We start from the raw sequence: 13,744 nt of genomic DNA, 5'->3' as shown, positions 1-13,744 counted from the left end.
TCTCACAGACATCAAGGCTTATGGTAAGGGTTTTATTTTCACAATAAAACGAAATGTTAGAATTTAACATAACGCAAAGGCAAATCCACAAAAAATAACAAATGGCAAATTGACTACAGAGATTTGTCAAAGCTGTACTAAAGCACCATGATGAAAAAAACATTTAGCATTAAAGGTGTCGACAGACTCTGGTGGGTCAGCAGGGAGATAAAACTAGCAAAAGCAAAAAACATGCAAGAAAGACAGTTCTATGTAAAGTAATATGGTTTCTTGACATTGACACCATATTCTGTGAGGGCAGGAGTCAAGTCCTCCATCGTCAGAGTGTACTTCTTATCCTAAATACAGAGAAGAAGAAAACAGAAATCCATAAATGTTTAGAAACAAAATGAGCAGAGCACTTAAAGGCAGTTGACAACTCCTATTTTCTCTCATACAGCACTGCAATCACATTTAAAGCACGTTAGAGGAGCACTGACCTTTGTCTTACTCCTCGAGCTTCCTGAGGCCGTGCCCTTCATTTTACAGTACTGCAGCGCATCATTGGCAATGTCTGAGATAAACTTCTGAGAAGCAAGGGAGATCAGACGGATTCTAAAGAAATAAGAGAAAAAATCATTGCTGTGGTTGTCATTATCTGTACACAGCCAGCCTGCATCCATCCATCCGTCCGTCCGTGCATCCATCCACGGAAACAACTAACTAATGAGTCAGATCAAAGGCTTCTTCTGAGCTCATTTTCAGTTTTCACTTCCAAGAAATCATTACAGCAACATTCACAGAGGTGATAATAAAAGGTATACTAAGCTAAAGTGCTTTATGGTAAGACATGCACATAAAGATAAGCATGGAAAATTACTTGCAGAGCTTATGTATGCTGTATATGCATATTTAACAGCTCCTGTTAGACTCAAACAAAGCCCCTTTTGATAAAAGTCAGACAGGTAAGGCAGTCAGTCTAACATCTTTTTCTTAGTGTAAAAACAAAAGGTTTACATTTGCGTTATTACTCGGCAAACCACATAATCTTGCTGAGTGTATTACCTGACCGAAAGCTGCTGAACTAAGCAGTGATTCAGCACAAATTGTCTTCCCAAATCATTTTAAGGATAAGGAAACATACCAAATCAGTTTCAGATGTGGCAATAAGGGGAACTTTAATTCATGATTTAAACATTTAATTCATTTAAAGATTTTTAAAGTCATTTATAAAAGCCAAATAGTCAAACGGACTGATCAGGGTTTGTGCCCGACTTCTAAGTTGGTGGTTATGACTAACTTGAATGTGACAACTAGTAACAACTGTGATTTGTCTTATTTTGGTTCCACAGGACTTCAGGCACACTGAAGCTTGAGTTTAGCTTATACTTCATAGCCAGCCATCGTAGCACTTACATTCTTGGATCAGAAGCCTCAAAGCCAGCTCGGTTGAGGTAGTAGCCTGTAACTGCATCAGGAATCTGGAAAAAATGAATAAAAATAAAAAGAGTGGACTTCAGCTTGAGGTCCACATGGTCCATTTTCACTGCTACTGACACTTATTCGTGAAAGACATTACTGCATGTCTGCCCTTCAGAGATGATCATTTACATGAACTGTAGCAAGAACATCAATGCAGTTTGTGACCACTGGACACTAATAGCATTATCGAAGGAGGAAAGTGTAATTATCTAAACTTAATTTTCACCAAGGGATGGCGGGACATGAAGTTGTCATGACCCCTCAGGTGAATGTTTACTATTTTACACCTTTATTGTACTCTTTGTACTGAGACAAACTATCAATGTGATCCTGTCTTGCAGTTCTTTGATTCACTTGATGAGCTACAAACATAGAGATACTGTCCCCATTTCGATATTTCATACATAGTTTCTCAACTGAATTTCCATTTTAATTGTTAATAGTGATTAGTTATCATGGGTGAGATGGTAGACATTAACCTGAATTTAACTGTTAATGGCATAAGCATATGCAGTGTTTTGAATTTCTGGTAGTTGTTCTGTGTCCCTAATTGTGAATGCAGTCTATGGAAAGCTGACTGGCAAAACTTGACTCACTGTGGGAGTGTACTCTTCCAGCTGCATGAGGAAATCTGCCAGGGGTGTGGTGGAGACAGCAGGCTTTACATCTCCATTGGTGATGCCACCAGGAACATAGACACCGTTAGAGACAGATGTGTCTGCTGATGGTGTCACCATGGCTGCTGAGGCTAAAGCTGTAATACAAGGGTTTTGGATTACTTTGCGTAGAATTTAAAACACTGTATTGTAGAATTGCATTGTATAGAAACAGGAGGTTTTGCCAAGTTTTTGCAAAATGATGTTGCACAATAACGTTAATTCAGGTCCACACATGAAAATGATTAACGTTCCTGCATATACATTGTAACAAGCAAACACATCATTCATTTTGAGCCACAAAAACTATCATCCTATATTGTGTTAAAGGTTGAGCATAACAACATGAACAATAACATTAGCCAAAGTTAAGCTTACCATTACTCGTGACGGGCGGGATGCTGCTCACGTTAGTTGCTGCATTGTCGTTTGCGATGCAGTTACTTGAAGTTGAAGACGTCGTGGATGACACTCCAGTTGTGACAGACTGGTTAACGTTGTCAATATTCATTTTGATGTTAACGTTAGCTAACGCGCTAACCTTGGCTAGCTAGCGCAGAGAGAGTTTCCAAATGTGATCAAAAAGCGCAACTCCGTGGTTTATAGCTCACAGACTAGTCTTCAACGAAACACTGGGTTGTATGGTAAAGCTAACTAACTAACTTGGATGATATTATAACCAAAAATGAGGCGCTAGCTAGCATCAGAAATGTTTGTAGCCACGGTGCAGCAGAACGCTAGGCTCACGCTGCAGAGCTAAAGCGCATCATGTGACTCTTACTGTATGTGACGTAACGGATCGGATCTGACGAAGGTAGCCGAAGATTTCCGAATACCTTCTATACCCTTTGGTCTAACTTCGTTTCTCATTTGTTTGTTAAATTGTAGACGTATTTGTATCACTACACAGATAACGAGTACAACTGATTTAGTACTACCACTAAAGCCCCTTTAGGTGTTAGCTGCTAACTGCTAACTGAGATAATCACACTGAACGTATAGCTAAAATGTTGCCTTCGGGTGCTGCAGGAAGTAACTATAGTATACTATAGTGCCCACGCTAGGGGTCGCTAGGCAACCTCCTGACTGCCGGTTGTTTCGGACGAAGAAGAGAAGCCAGAGAGCCACTGAGCTGTTGTGGACATTGTCACTGCAGATGGCTTTGTTGTCGTGTCTGTCTGGTCTGGACACAATTGGACCAACGCGGAAGACAAACAGAAGGTTTTGACAGCTTTATGGGGCAAATCAGGTACTGAGCCACGTCATAAACTGACTAATATTATTCACAGAAACACTTGTTTTAAGATGCTAGCCACCAACTCTCACACACTGTATCTGTTAGTGTCTTTAATAAGCACATTTGAAAGCCTAAAGGGGTGTTTAAACTCTTAATTTAGACTAGCATGACGATGGTGATCACCTATAACTGATGAGTTTGTTCTCCCTCAGACTTTGTGTAAAGTGTATTTACAAGCTATGATTTGTGTCCAAAGTTCACAGAGTGTCAGAATGACTTCGCCGGTCTGTGTCATCGTGGTAGGAGCTGGCAGTCGAGGGGAGATCTACTCCCACTTCGCATCCATCCATCCTGGACGCTTGAAGGTCAGGAGTGGTTGTCCTGCAGCCTGTTAAATAATAATATGATACAATAAACGGTATCTAGAGCACTTTTCATAACAACATTACAAAGTGCTTTACAAAAGAAAAGTAAAACCAGTAAGGCAGTTGTTGTCAACCAGTGGACAGTTTTTTTTTTTTTTGTGGGAAAAAATTATTTTGGCATCAAAACATCTCTGAGGGCCAAATGATCTGAGATGAGATCACTGACCAGATGCCAATGAAAGAAACATAATGTCAGAAGTTTGTCATTGTGCAGGTAGATTCTCAAATCCATGTTTTCTATAAGTTTAAAAAGTGTAGTGAATTAAATAGTTCATGAGCATTTAAGTTAAGCTTAATGATCATACTTTTTTAACACTGAATGAGTATTATTCCCTGTTGTATTGCTACTTTACTTGCATTTATGATCTGAATAGTTTTTCCACCACTGCTGAGGTATTTAGTTTTACAACCCCCTCATTTATTCAACTTCATAATTTCAGGTTGTTGGAGTTGCTGATCCAAGGAAATTTGCTCGCACTAAACTTCAACAGCAACACAAGATTGCGGATGAAAACGTATTTGAAGGTGAGCATCAAAAGAAGAAAAATGAATTAAAATTAAATTTTGAATTATCTACCGCCTACTAAATGATTGAATGCTCTTCTTTTCAAACAAGACTGGCACAGTATAGTTGAAAGAGAGAAGTTTGCAGATGCCGTTTTAATTTGTACTCCAGACCGCCTTCATAAGGTAAACATGCAATATGTGTATATATCCTGTATACATGTATAATTATCTATTTTTAGCCTTCTGTGTACTAAGATTTTTGTTCCCCAGGAACCCGCAGTGGCCTTTGCAAAGAAAGGTTACCATATTCTGCTGGAAAAACCAATGGCTGTGAGTGTTAAGTAAATAAATATGAACCATCTTAACACTGAGGATGACTTAAACCTTCATATGGGTGTTGATGATCCTACAGATTTAATTTAACAGTTACATCTTTGCATTTTAGTTTGTAATTCTGTATTTTGTATTACCTTTATAAAAAACATGTCACAGTGTATTTTTTCATCTCATTTCAGTGTGATCAGTGAACGCAACATTTAAGTGTCATTCTCTGAAAACTATCTTCTGTTTCTTGTCCTTTCTTTGATTGCATTTGTGTGACTTCAGACAACTGCTGAAGACTGCACAGCGATTGTGGAGGCATGCACTCAGAGTGGTGTGATGCTATCAGTGGGCCATGTTCTCCGCTATGATCCCGTCATCCACAAGATAAAGGTGAACATTTTCTGTCCAAGCCTGTCTGTTTTTTTTAAAAAAACATTTGAAGGTTTCTGACAGTTTTGTGTTTAAAATGTTAATTTGGGGTACTATTGAGGGTTAAGATTTTGCATATTTTGGTTGTTCCAATTAAAGAACACTGAAATGTTTTCTCACTCTGGGGCATGTGGTGAGGAAAAACACAAAATTCTAATTAGTATGTTGCCTAAATTAACTGATCTTTCTCTAGGAGCTGTTAGATGCTGGAGTCATAGGCGATGTGATCCACATTCAGCACTTTGAGCCGGTAAGAATGCAAAAATAAAAAAGATATAGAAAATAACACTGCAAATCCTCAGGGATCCTCATTAAACCCATTCGTTAAACAGTAACAGTATTCTTGCTTTTAACATATGAATTGTTTTAAATCCAGGAATAACTGATCAGTCTTGTCTCTTGTTCCAGGTCGGGTTTTATCACTTTGCTCACTCGTTTGTTCGGGGGAACTGGAGGAATGAAAAAGAGAGCTCTTTTGCTCTTTTGGCTAAGTCATGTCATGACATTGACCTAATACATCACTGGGCTGGAGCACGCAGGTAAGTCAACATACAGTGGTCAATGATCAACTCTAAGCTCGCCAGGTGGTCAGAAGTAAGAGGCAGTAAACATTAAATAAATAAGCTGGTTGATAAGCTTATTTATTCATCCTTTTTTATTTATCCTTATTTATTTATTCTTTTATCCAAACCATTCTAGCTGGAGCTAGACTGTGGTGTAACAAAACCAGCAGGTGAGGAACGGGTGGTTTTGTTGGACCAGTCTGTGTTTTCAGATGGAGGAGGTTGTTTTCTGTTAGTTCATTCCTGTTTTTCCAGAGAGGAATCATTAACAGATGTTTGTGCTTGTCAGGTGTGTGAAAGTGTCATCATTTGGATCAGTCAGCCACTTCGGAAAACAAAACAAGGTGTGTGTTCTGGTCGCGGTGTGCAGCCTGATGCAAAGACATTGCTGACACAGATGTCTATATTAAGCATGAATATAAAATGTGACGTTAATAACTGTTTGGTCAGCCGACAGGTGCTGCTGATCGCTGCCTGGATTGTTCAATAGAGAAAAACTGTGCGTACTCAGCATGCAAAATCTACCTGGATAGAGTGAAACAGGTTAACATGATTTTCATCAGTTATCTACTTTACCATCTGTCAACATAACACGTTACTCACTGTACATCATTTTATTTTATATGTACTGTGTGTGTGTGTGTGTGTGTGTGTGTGTGTGTGTGTGTGTGTGTGTGTGTGTGTGTGTGTGTGTGTGTGTTAGGGTCACACTGGCTGGCCTGTATCAGTCATATGTCCGAGCTCGTTACCAGACATCGAGTCAGTGACTGAGGCACTGAGGACTGGACCATATGGCCGCTGTGTCTATGAGTGTGACAATGATGTGTGCAGTAACCAGGTTAGAAAACACTGGCTTCACAACACGCAGCACAGCACACTATACCTCTCAAACCTATTAAGTGTTGTTTCTACATAAATAAATCTCAAATCCCACCCCAAGGGCTGCACCAGTAACCATGGTGGTATCAAACATTAGGTCAAAATAAACTGTAGTATCGGATTATTTCAGCAAATATTTCTAGACAGCTGCTGATTCATGTTATGTTAGAAATCAAACTATATCACCATATACCAAACACTGTTTTACTCCCAAATATAAGTGTCATCTGATTTTTTTCTTATTATATCATCTCTGATATTGTGTAGAAGCAGCTGAATACATTTTATTGCCTTTTTGCATTGTCATTTACTGATACAACATTTTTTCCACATCTGTCCAAGAACTTTTAGATTTCTACTATTTTCAAAGATGAATTTACTGTCCTTTTCCTAAAAATTCTGTATTGATGGCATTTAGGCTAATATTATTTAAGGTCATTGCTTGCGTTTAGGAGCACAACACTTTTCCATTATGTCTTGTTTATCTGGTGTGTTTGCTCAGGTTGTTAACCTTGAGTTTGAAGGGGGTCTGACAGCAGCCCTTTCCATGGTGGCGTTCACTGAGGACATCTGCAAGCGAAAAACAACCATCTATGGCAGCAAGGTAGGACTGAAAGGACTCTAGATTGTTAAAAAGAAAAGGGAAGGAAATACTTCAGATACAAGGAATGCTCCAAAGAAAGGTAGCCAGCTGGAAAAAGATGTATCAACTACTGGCTCACATAAATCAAAGTAATTCTATTGAACCAAAAGAGGTCATACAAGGAGGCAATAATGAAATACAGGCCCAGACACAGAATACGTTAATATTGATATCCTATCGATCCAATGTGACACAGTTTTGGAGTTAGTACATCATTAATTTAAGCTCAATTTACCTGTACTGTTGTCCTTTAATACCAGAAAACAAACCCACAAATTTAAGCTATTATATCAAGACCAAACAGAAGCATAACGTGATATACTGTATGTTGCCTGGCTCTAAATCTCAGTCTAAAATGGATGCATTGGCTAAATGGTACCAATATACTTTACTGTCTTCACAGGGGGAGCTGTCATATGATGGCCATGGCATACGCGTGTTTGACTTTCTGACCCAGAGATCCACAAAGCACACGGCACACAGTAACGCCCCCGGGCACTTTGGCATGAGTGGTCATGGCGGAGCAGACTACCACCTTATAGATGCATTTGTGTCTGCTGTGGCGGTGAGCGCTGATAAGTCCTCTTCATGTTTTATTTTTGTATAGTTTCCTGTAGAGCTAACCCTAACCCTGGAAACACTGCCTGTGATGGTTGATTTGACTTGTGTGTGTACGTGTGTTTGTTTGTGTGTGTGCAGAGCAATAATCCATCCCTGATCCGCTCCGGTCCTGAGGAGACGCTGCTGAGCCATTTGCTAGTGTTTGAAGCGGAGCGTTCACGACTGGAGGGCAGCGTGGTGTACTGTGCTGACATTAGCCAGAGCTAGACGACATGAAAGTGATCTCATGTTAAAAATCAAACACTATAATGATATTTGGATGATTAAAGACATAGCTTCACTGGTGAACAGAGGGCCAAATCATGTAAAGTAATCACACTGATTACATGTTGCTCAGGGATTTTAATACTATGTGATTTTGTGTGTGAGTCTGTGTGTGTGTGTGTGTGTGTGCGTGTGTGCGTGTGCAAATAAGTAAATCTGTTATTTTTGAAATGTTTAGAATTGAAATGTAAAAAAATGATTACTGAGCTGTGGACAGAATGAATTAACTAAAATGCATTTATTACATTTGAGAAAGTACCGCCGACTGTGAACAAATGTACATGAATATACAATAAATGTAAAATTGCCAATAGTTTTCACATTTCAATCCAAGTTCATTTGTTTTACTGTAAGCCTGTTGAATAACTGATATGACCAAACTCCACAACATATTATGTCCATCTAAACATTCACTCAGAAATCCTGCAGTATAATGCAGCTTTTGGAAAATCTTAAAGCAAAGCACAGACTTGTTTCCAGTGGCTCAGTATGCAGTAGCTCATGGCGGCTCTAAGGAGCAGCACCGTAAACATCGGGTCAGTCGGTCTTCTTTTTCTTCTGAATCTGGAAGATAAATAATAGATAACCTCCTTTTTGTCATTTCAGCCTGAACACAAGATTGATTGTTTCATTTTTTAAGGAATAAGAACTCTTCTCAGATATACTAACCCTCTTATTGATCAGTCTCAGGAGATCCTCTCTTCTCACCGGCTGCTTTGCCTCCAGCAGCACTGACTCCACCGAGTCCGAGTCATCACTGAGGTATCACAGAGAACGTAAATTCATATGTGCGTTTGTTTTAACGTATACATCAAACCCAAAGGCACACAAAAGGCTGATTAATGACAATGCTGTGTTAACTCCCTGCGACTCATTATTCATTGTTAATCTTTGTGAGTCCTGTCTGATCTGCACACTTGTCAAGAATTTTTTTTAAAAGCACACGTACTGAGGTGCAGGGGTTGCAGCAGCAGTGGTTAGGCTGACAGCTGGGGCGTTTATTCCTAGGAGCTGCCCAGCAATGGTACTGACACTGTCAACATCCTGGAGGTAAGAAAGAACATTACTATGAGGCAGCAACGGTCATTTTTATACGTTTCTATGCACACATTTTCCACTTAAAAATTCTAGAAATCTTCACTGTGGAGTAAGCGACATATAAAAAGGCACAGGAGAGTCAAAGGATGGGCAGAACAAGAGGCAGTAGCAAGCTGAAGGCTCTCGGTATGCAGAGGCCAGAAATACTAACTACTGCTGTACATCTGCTTCTGGTTTTAATGGCTACAGTGACAGTACCTCAACTCTCCATTGACAAAGTGTTTCATGTCCACATACCCACTGGCTAAGGTTTTGCTGGAAGTGAAGGTATGACTGCAGAGCGAGAAGCTCACTGACTCTGTCCTCCACCATTCTCAGGTACTCTGTGATGTTTTCATCCTGGACTTCATCAGAGGAGCCCTTCTGGTCGCAGACCATCACACTACCATAGCTGATCTGGAGCAATGATTTCACACCTAGTAAAGGTAGTTGTTGGATATATTAAAAAAAACTTCTACATTTGATATTACAATGTTATTAGATGAAATTGTCTATAATGTAATAAGCTACAGACTATATTTGACTATTCATGTACACTGTAGCTGATGACATGAATAAATAATAGCTTTTCTTTTGTACGTGCACCACATGCAGTTGGTGTAATGCTAAATTTTTTAATCCTTTAAAAGGGAAAGTGAAAGTTATTCTAACATTGTCAGTCTGCATGCTGCTGCATTCAGGTGTTATATGGTGTAATAGGATAATATAGATTTTCAGTTAGTGCTGTGTCAGAACAAGACATATGCATGGCATATATATATAGGATGGATATAGGATAATGCTATGCAGGGGTGCCCTATGCTCTACCTTTTTTGAGCTGTTCCAGGAGCTCTTCCATGAACTCAACACGCTGTTGATAACCTGCCAGCTGCTGTTCAGTAGCCTCCTGCTTGGTGGAAACTCTCATTCGAAGAGCCTGATGCTGCTTCTGTTGCTGCTGCTTCTCAGCCACAAAGATCTCCCTCTCGTTGCAAAGCTTTCAGAGGACAGCGTGCAACCACAGGGACATTTTATTTCCTTCTTTAGTTCTCTAACACACACATGCACACACACAGAAAACACCAACCTGAGAGATCTGCCTTCGAATGCTCTCTCCTTCATTACGCAGATAGTTGACAAAGCTCAGTAAAATGTAGTTCTGCTCCTCCACTGATGGAACAACATATTTTTATTGGTGATAAGATGCAGAACTCCCATTGCCTCAGTGATGTTTAATGTGGACTTACTTTGTATGTAGTTTCTGACCAGTTCGTCCAGGTTGCTTTCCTCTGTCTCTCTGAGGATTTCTTTGACAGCATTCTCAAACTCTTCCAGTCCAAATTCCTTAGACTCCAATTTCTTGCGCGGCTCTGCTACAGGGAAAATATGAAAATGAAGTGAAACCCTACACTGCAAGACCCTTACTTTATCTGTTGTACCCAATGAATGAATTTTGCATCAGAGTTGCTGTTTATTAGGAACAATTAGTCTTTGGTTACATAACTCTCCTTATACAGCTTATTACATTCTGACTTCCTACATACATCTATCTATTACAATGGTTAATTATTAGATAGGAAAACATGACTAAACATCCGAACTCTGATCTCAAACATATCCGGCTGGGCAATGTTGTAGTATTATATAATAATTAACAGTGATTTCTATATTACTGGTCAGCCTCTAATCATTGTTAAAAATATTGCGTTATCATAATAAATGATAAGTAACAATAGAAAACTTCTCTTCTTGTCCTGTTTGCCAGACGTTTATTGGTCAAGTAATAACTCTTTTAAACACAAGGTGTCACTAGTTTACTTGATCAGAAGTCAACACACCACTGGCCTGGACTGACACTGGTCTGCTGCGTTAAAAAGTGATCTAGGAGTAGAATATCTCAAATAGCTATAGAATATCAAAGCAATAATGATGAAGCATATATTGACCTTGTGGAAAAGGCTGTGCACAACAAGCACGCAAGGGCTAGAACATTGCCAAGTAGCTTTGCAGCCAATTAAGTACACAGTGCCACACTAATTGGAACAGCATTAGGACAGAACTTTGTACAGTCACATAACTGAAACTAAAAACTATAAAATAATATTATGGCTTCAAATGTGTGTCAGGAGTTAAATTTATAGTTACCCCTTCTGTGGTTGATGTCCTGATTGTTGCGTGCAATAGCCTTTATGCCTAGGAAAGCCTCAAAGCTGCTGCGATGGGCAATGTCTCGTTCCAGGTTGCTCCTTTCTTTGATGTACTGAGCCACATCCTTGACATCCTGGTCACTCAGCATCCTCTGTTTTTCCTGGATCTTCACACTAGGTGTACCCATAAATATATGACAAACTGGACAGTTATACATAGTGGGGGTACTTTATCTTTGTGAATATAAGCTGGAAAGAATTATTATTATTAATATTGCTAAGAAGGTAAGATGACTATGGCTACTCTTGTGTAATTCTTGTTTGTTTTCAAGGCATTTAAAGTCGACAATCAGTCTCAGTTAGCAAGCTCAGCTCGATGAGAGAGCGGCTGCTACCTTGTAAACACTGTTATCGCTGTGAAAAGAAATCCATCGTCTTTCATTTTATAAACCTGATGAGTAAGAATTTGAATACGCACTGTAAATTAACAGTGGGTCAACAGTGATTGCTGCAGAATAGTTTACCTGGTATTGAAGGCTTCAGTGCATTTAATCATCAGGTTAGAAATGTCCTTGCGAAGTGCATGCAGCTCCTGGATGAGTGAGCACAGAGTTAAACTGTCTACAATCTTAAAATGTTACTCCTTAATACCCCTTCACTTTGCCATCCCACAATGAAATATCTCAACTCACAATTCCCAAAACTCAAATCTAGAGATAGTGTTTAATCTTTTGTTGGAAACTAATTCAATTTTTGTCATTTCAAGAAGATTTACAAGTATGAGAAATGGAAGCATCATCCTGGCACCTCTTCCTTGGTATTCCCTCAGCTGCTGAATATTGGTAGGATGTGTCAGCAGCAAAATGCAAATTACGACCAGTTGATGTAACCCACCTTTTCCAGCCGAGATCGAACATGTAAAAACTGCTTCTTCTCCACCTGCAGTGTCTTCAGCTCCTCCCTCAACTCTCCATTCCTGAGCATCAGGTTATTGAAGCATTTTCTACCCTAGATTAGAAACATACATTACAGTGTTACAGTGGAGTAAGAACAAAAGAAAAATCTTTGAAATTGGTAAAAAATCTAATTTGGATTTATGGTAGTGTGGATTCTCTGTGTAACACCAACCCTGTACAGTTTGTTTTCTATTAAGTGGTTAGTTTTTAGTAAGGTGCTGTCGGATTTATTATTCCATGCAGGTCCCCCACGAGTCCTCTGTCCTGCCAACAACTTCTCCCATTTCAAAATCTGAAAACAAAGCCAACATGTAGAGTCAACTGTAGTAAAAAAAAAAAAATCAGAAGGAATTCACTGTGGCAGTGGCAGTGACTGTGAATGGACCATGAGAAAACACACCTGCTCTTTCAAAGATGCCACTTTGCCTTTTTCTGCTTCCAGCTCTTCGTCTATTTTGTCTCCACAGGCCAGCATGGCAGTAAGGTCTTGAACGACACTAGCATCAGTCCAACAGTTAGAGTAACTATGAGAGAATCTGAGACTGCGTAAAAGTGCTTCACGTTCATCCTGGAGCTTCTGGATCTCTCGTCTGATCACAAAGAGACACAGACATATGTAAGTTTGGAATAAACTTAAAAAAAAACGTACAGAGGATATAGCGAGTTACGCTTTAGACAACCGTGAAAACATAGAACAGATGCCTTTGACAGCTACATAAGTTATTTTCAGTATTAACTGGACTAGTGAAGTTTACTAAAAGAGATACTTGTGTCTTGGGTTTAAATCTTGGCCAAAACCTTTGGACATGCTTTCCTCTTCAATCTAATCTTTCCTCTTGCTCTCCTCTGACAGCTAGTATTCTGCACAGATGGCTGTAGTTCTGACTAACTTGATGACTAAAACATTCAGTGACTAAAATACAAGTGATTGATATGTTTATGAATATATAGATTAAATCTAAGAGTATGAACAGAGTAGGAAAATGTAATGTATTTAGCATGGAGTCAAACCATTAAATCTCTGTAAAATGTGTCTGTCTAAGCTACTAAAGGAGGGGTCTTACTTGTCTCTGTGCATGATGGCCTGGGTTTTCTCAGTATATGCCCGCTTAGCTCCTTCTGCTCTGCGATACTGCTGCTGCAGTTTGACCAGGTCTGTTTCAGCTGCGTTACAAAGATGCTGTAGTTATGTCCCGTTTCACCATCACTACTTCTTCAATGATACATTTGATTTAGTACATAGAAAAGAGGCACTTTCTTGTGTTGGATCTGTCTGATACAACAAGCTATTTGTGATATAGAAAGCCACAGCATGTGAATAGGGAGCTGCATAACTTACTATACTCCACAAGAAAATGACTTTTGCCCGTAGATGAACGCCGACTCATGTTGAATTATGGTCTGCTTTAAGTCTAAAGAATAAAATAACGTTAAAGCTTTGGCACCAGAAAACGTCTTAGACGTGGTCAAACTTATATTAGCTCAACATTGTTGTTGTTAATAATGCTACGTTAGCTACAACAATAAACTAGCTAGCTTTAGTATTTTACCACTT

The 13,744-nt window shown here is 39.3% G+C and overlaps 3 protein-coding genes across 3 annotated transcripts; 1 reads left to right on the top strand and 2 right to left on the bottom strand.

The window, feature by feature from the left end:
- Positions 1-33: 33 nt before the first annotated feature.
- On the bottom strand, positions 34-2,890 carry taf10 (TAF10 RNA polymerase II, TATA box binding protein (TBP)-associated factor). Its single transcript, XM_070839825.1, has 5 exons — positions 2,496-2,890; positions 2,058-2,215; positions 1,396-1,460; positions 480-594; positions 34-338 (listed from the first exon to the last, which is right to left on the bottom strand). Exons 1-5 carry the CDS (start codon positions 2,626-2,628, stop codon positions 249-251), a joined length of 561 nt encoding a protein of 186 aa, XP_070695926.1. The 5' UTR covers positions 2,629-2,890; the 3' UTR covers positions 34-248.
- Positions 2,891-3,223: 333 nt separating this feature from the next.
- LOC139209880 (putative oxidoreductase YteT) lies at positions 3,224-8,322 on the top strand. The gene is made up of 14 exons (XM_070839765.1): positions 3,224-3,366; positions 3,611-3,719; positions 4,220-4,304; positions 4,396-4,469; positions 4,557-4,616; positions 4,893-5,000; positions 5,233-5,289; positions 5,448-5,578; positions 5,892-5,946; positions 6,053-6,145; positions 6,306-6,440; positions 6,984-7,085; positions 7,528-7,689; positions 7,824-8,322. Exons 1-14 carry the CDS (start codon positions 3,353-3,355, stop codon positions 7,950-7,952), a joined length of 1,314 nt encoding a protein of 437 aa, XP_070695866.1. The 5' UTR covers positions 3,224-3,352; the 3' UTR covers positions 7,953-8,322.
- A 113-nt stretch (positions 8,323-8,435) lies between these two features.
- Positions 8,436-13,577, bottom strand: LOC139209255 (outer dynein arm-docking complex subunit 1-like). Its single transcript, XM_070838903.1, has 13 exons — positions 13,529-13,577; positions 13,254-13,353; positions 12,590-12,779; positions 12,128-12,241; positions 11,758-11,825; positions 11,232-11,407; positions 10,334-10,516; positions 10,174-10,256; positions 9,915-10,083; positions 9,345-9,523; positions 8,959-9,053; positions 8,679-8,766; positions 8,436-8,573 (listed from the first exon to the last, which is right to left on the bottom strand). Exons 1-13 carry the CDS (start codon positions 13,575-13,577, stop codon positions 8,547-8,549), a joined length of 1,521 nt encoding a protein of 506 aa, XP_070695004.1. The 3' UTR covers positions 8,436-8,546.
- Between the last annotated feature and the right edge of the window lie 167 nt (positions 13,578-13,744).

The sequence above is a fragment of the Pempheris klunzingeri genome, chromosome 11 (assembly GCF_042242105.1).
Source record: "Pempheris klunzingeri isolate RE-2024b chromosome 11, fPemKlu1.hap1, whole genome shotgun sequence".
NCBI lineage: Eukaryota > Metazoa > Chordata > Actinopteri > Acropomatiformes > Pempheridae > Pempheris > Pempheris klunzingeri.
This window is presented reverse-complemented; position numbering and strand designations above follow the sequence as displayed.

Bases quoted from the DNA above. Each gene is read 5' to 3' on its own strand.
- taf10 (XM_070839825.1), bottom strand. From the start codon at position 2,628: ATGAATATTGACAACGTTAACCAGTCTGTCACAACTGGAGTGTCATCC. The intron at 1,461-2,057 runs GTGAGTCAAGTT...CATTTTTTCCAG, and splicing joins TGGAAGAGTACACTCCCACA to ATTCCTGATGCAGTTACAGG. The intron at 595-1,395 runs GTAAGTGCTACG...TTATTTCTTTAG, and splicing joins GAGGCTTCTGATCCAAGAAT to AATCCGTCTGATCTCCCTTG.
- LOC139209880 (XM_070839765.1), top strand. The intron at 5,001-5,232 runs GTGAACATTTTC...ATCTTTCTCTAG, and splicing joins CCGTCATCCACAAGATAAAG to GAGCTGTTAGATGCTGGAGT. The intron at 7,086-7,527 runs GTAGGACTGAAA...CTGTCTTCACAG, and splicing joins CAACCATCTATGGCAGCAAG to GGGGAGCTGTCATATGATGG.
- LOC139209255 (XM_070838903.1), bottom strand. From the start codon at position 13,577: ATGAGTCGGCGTTCATCTACGGGCAAAAGTCATTTTCTTGTGGAGTAT. The intron at 11,826-12,127 runs GTGGGTTACATC...TCACTCATCCAG, and splicing joins TTCGATCTCGGCTGGAAAAG to GAGCTGCATGCACTTCGCAA. The intron at 8,574-8,678 runs GTTAGTATATCT...TTTATCTTCCAG, and splicing joins TGAGACTGATCAATAAGAGG to ATTCAGAAGAAAAAGAAGAC.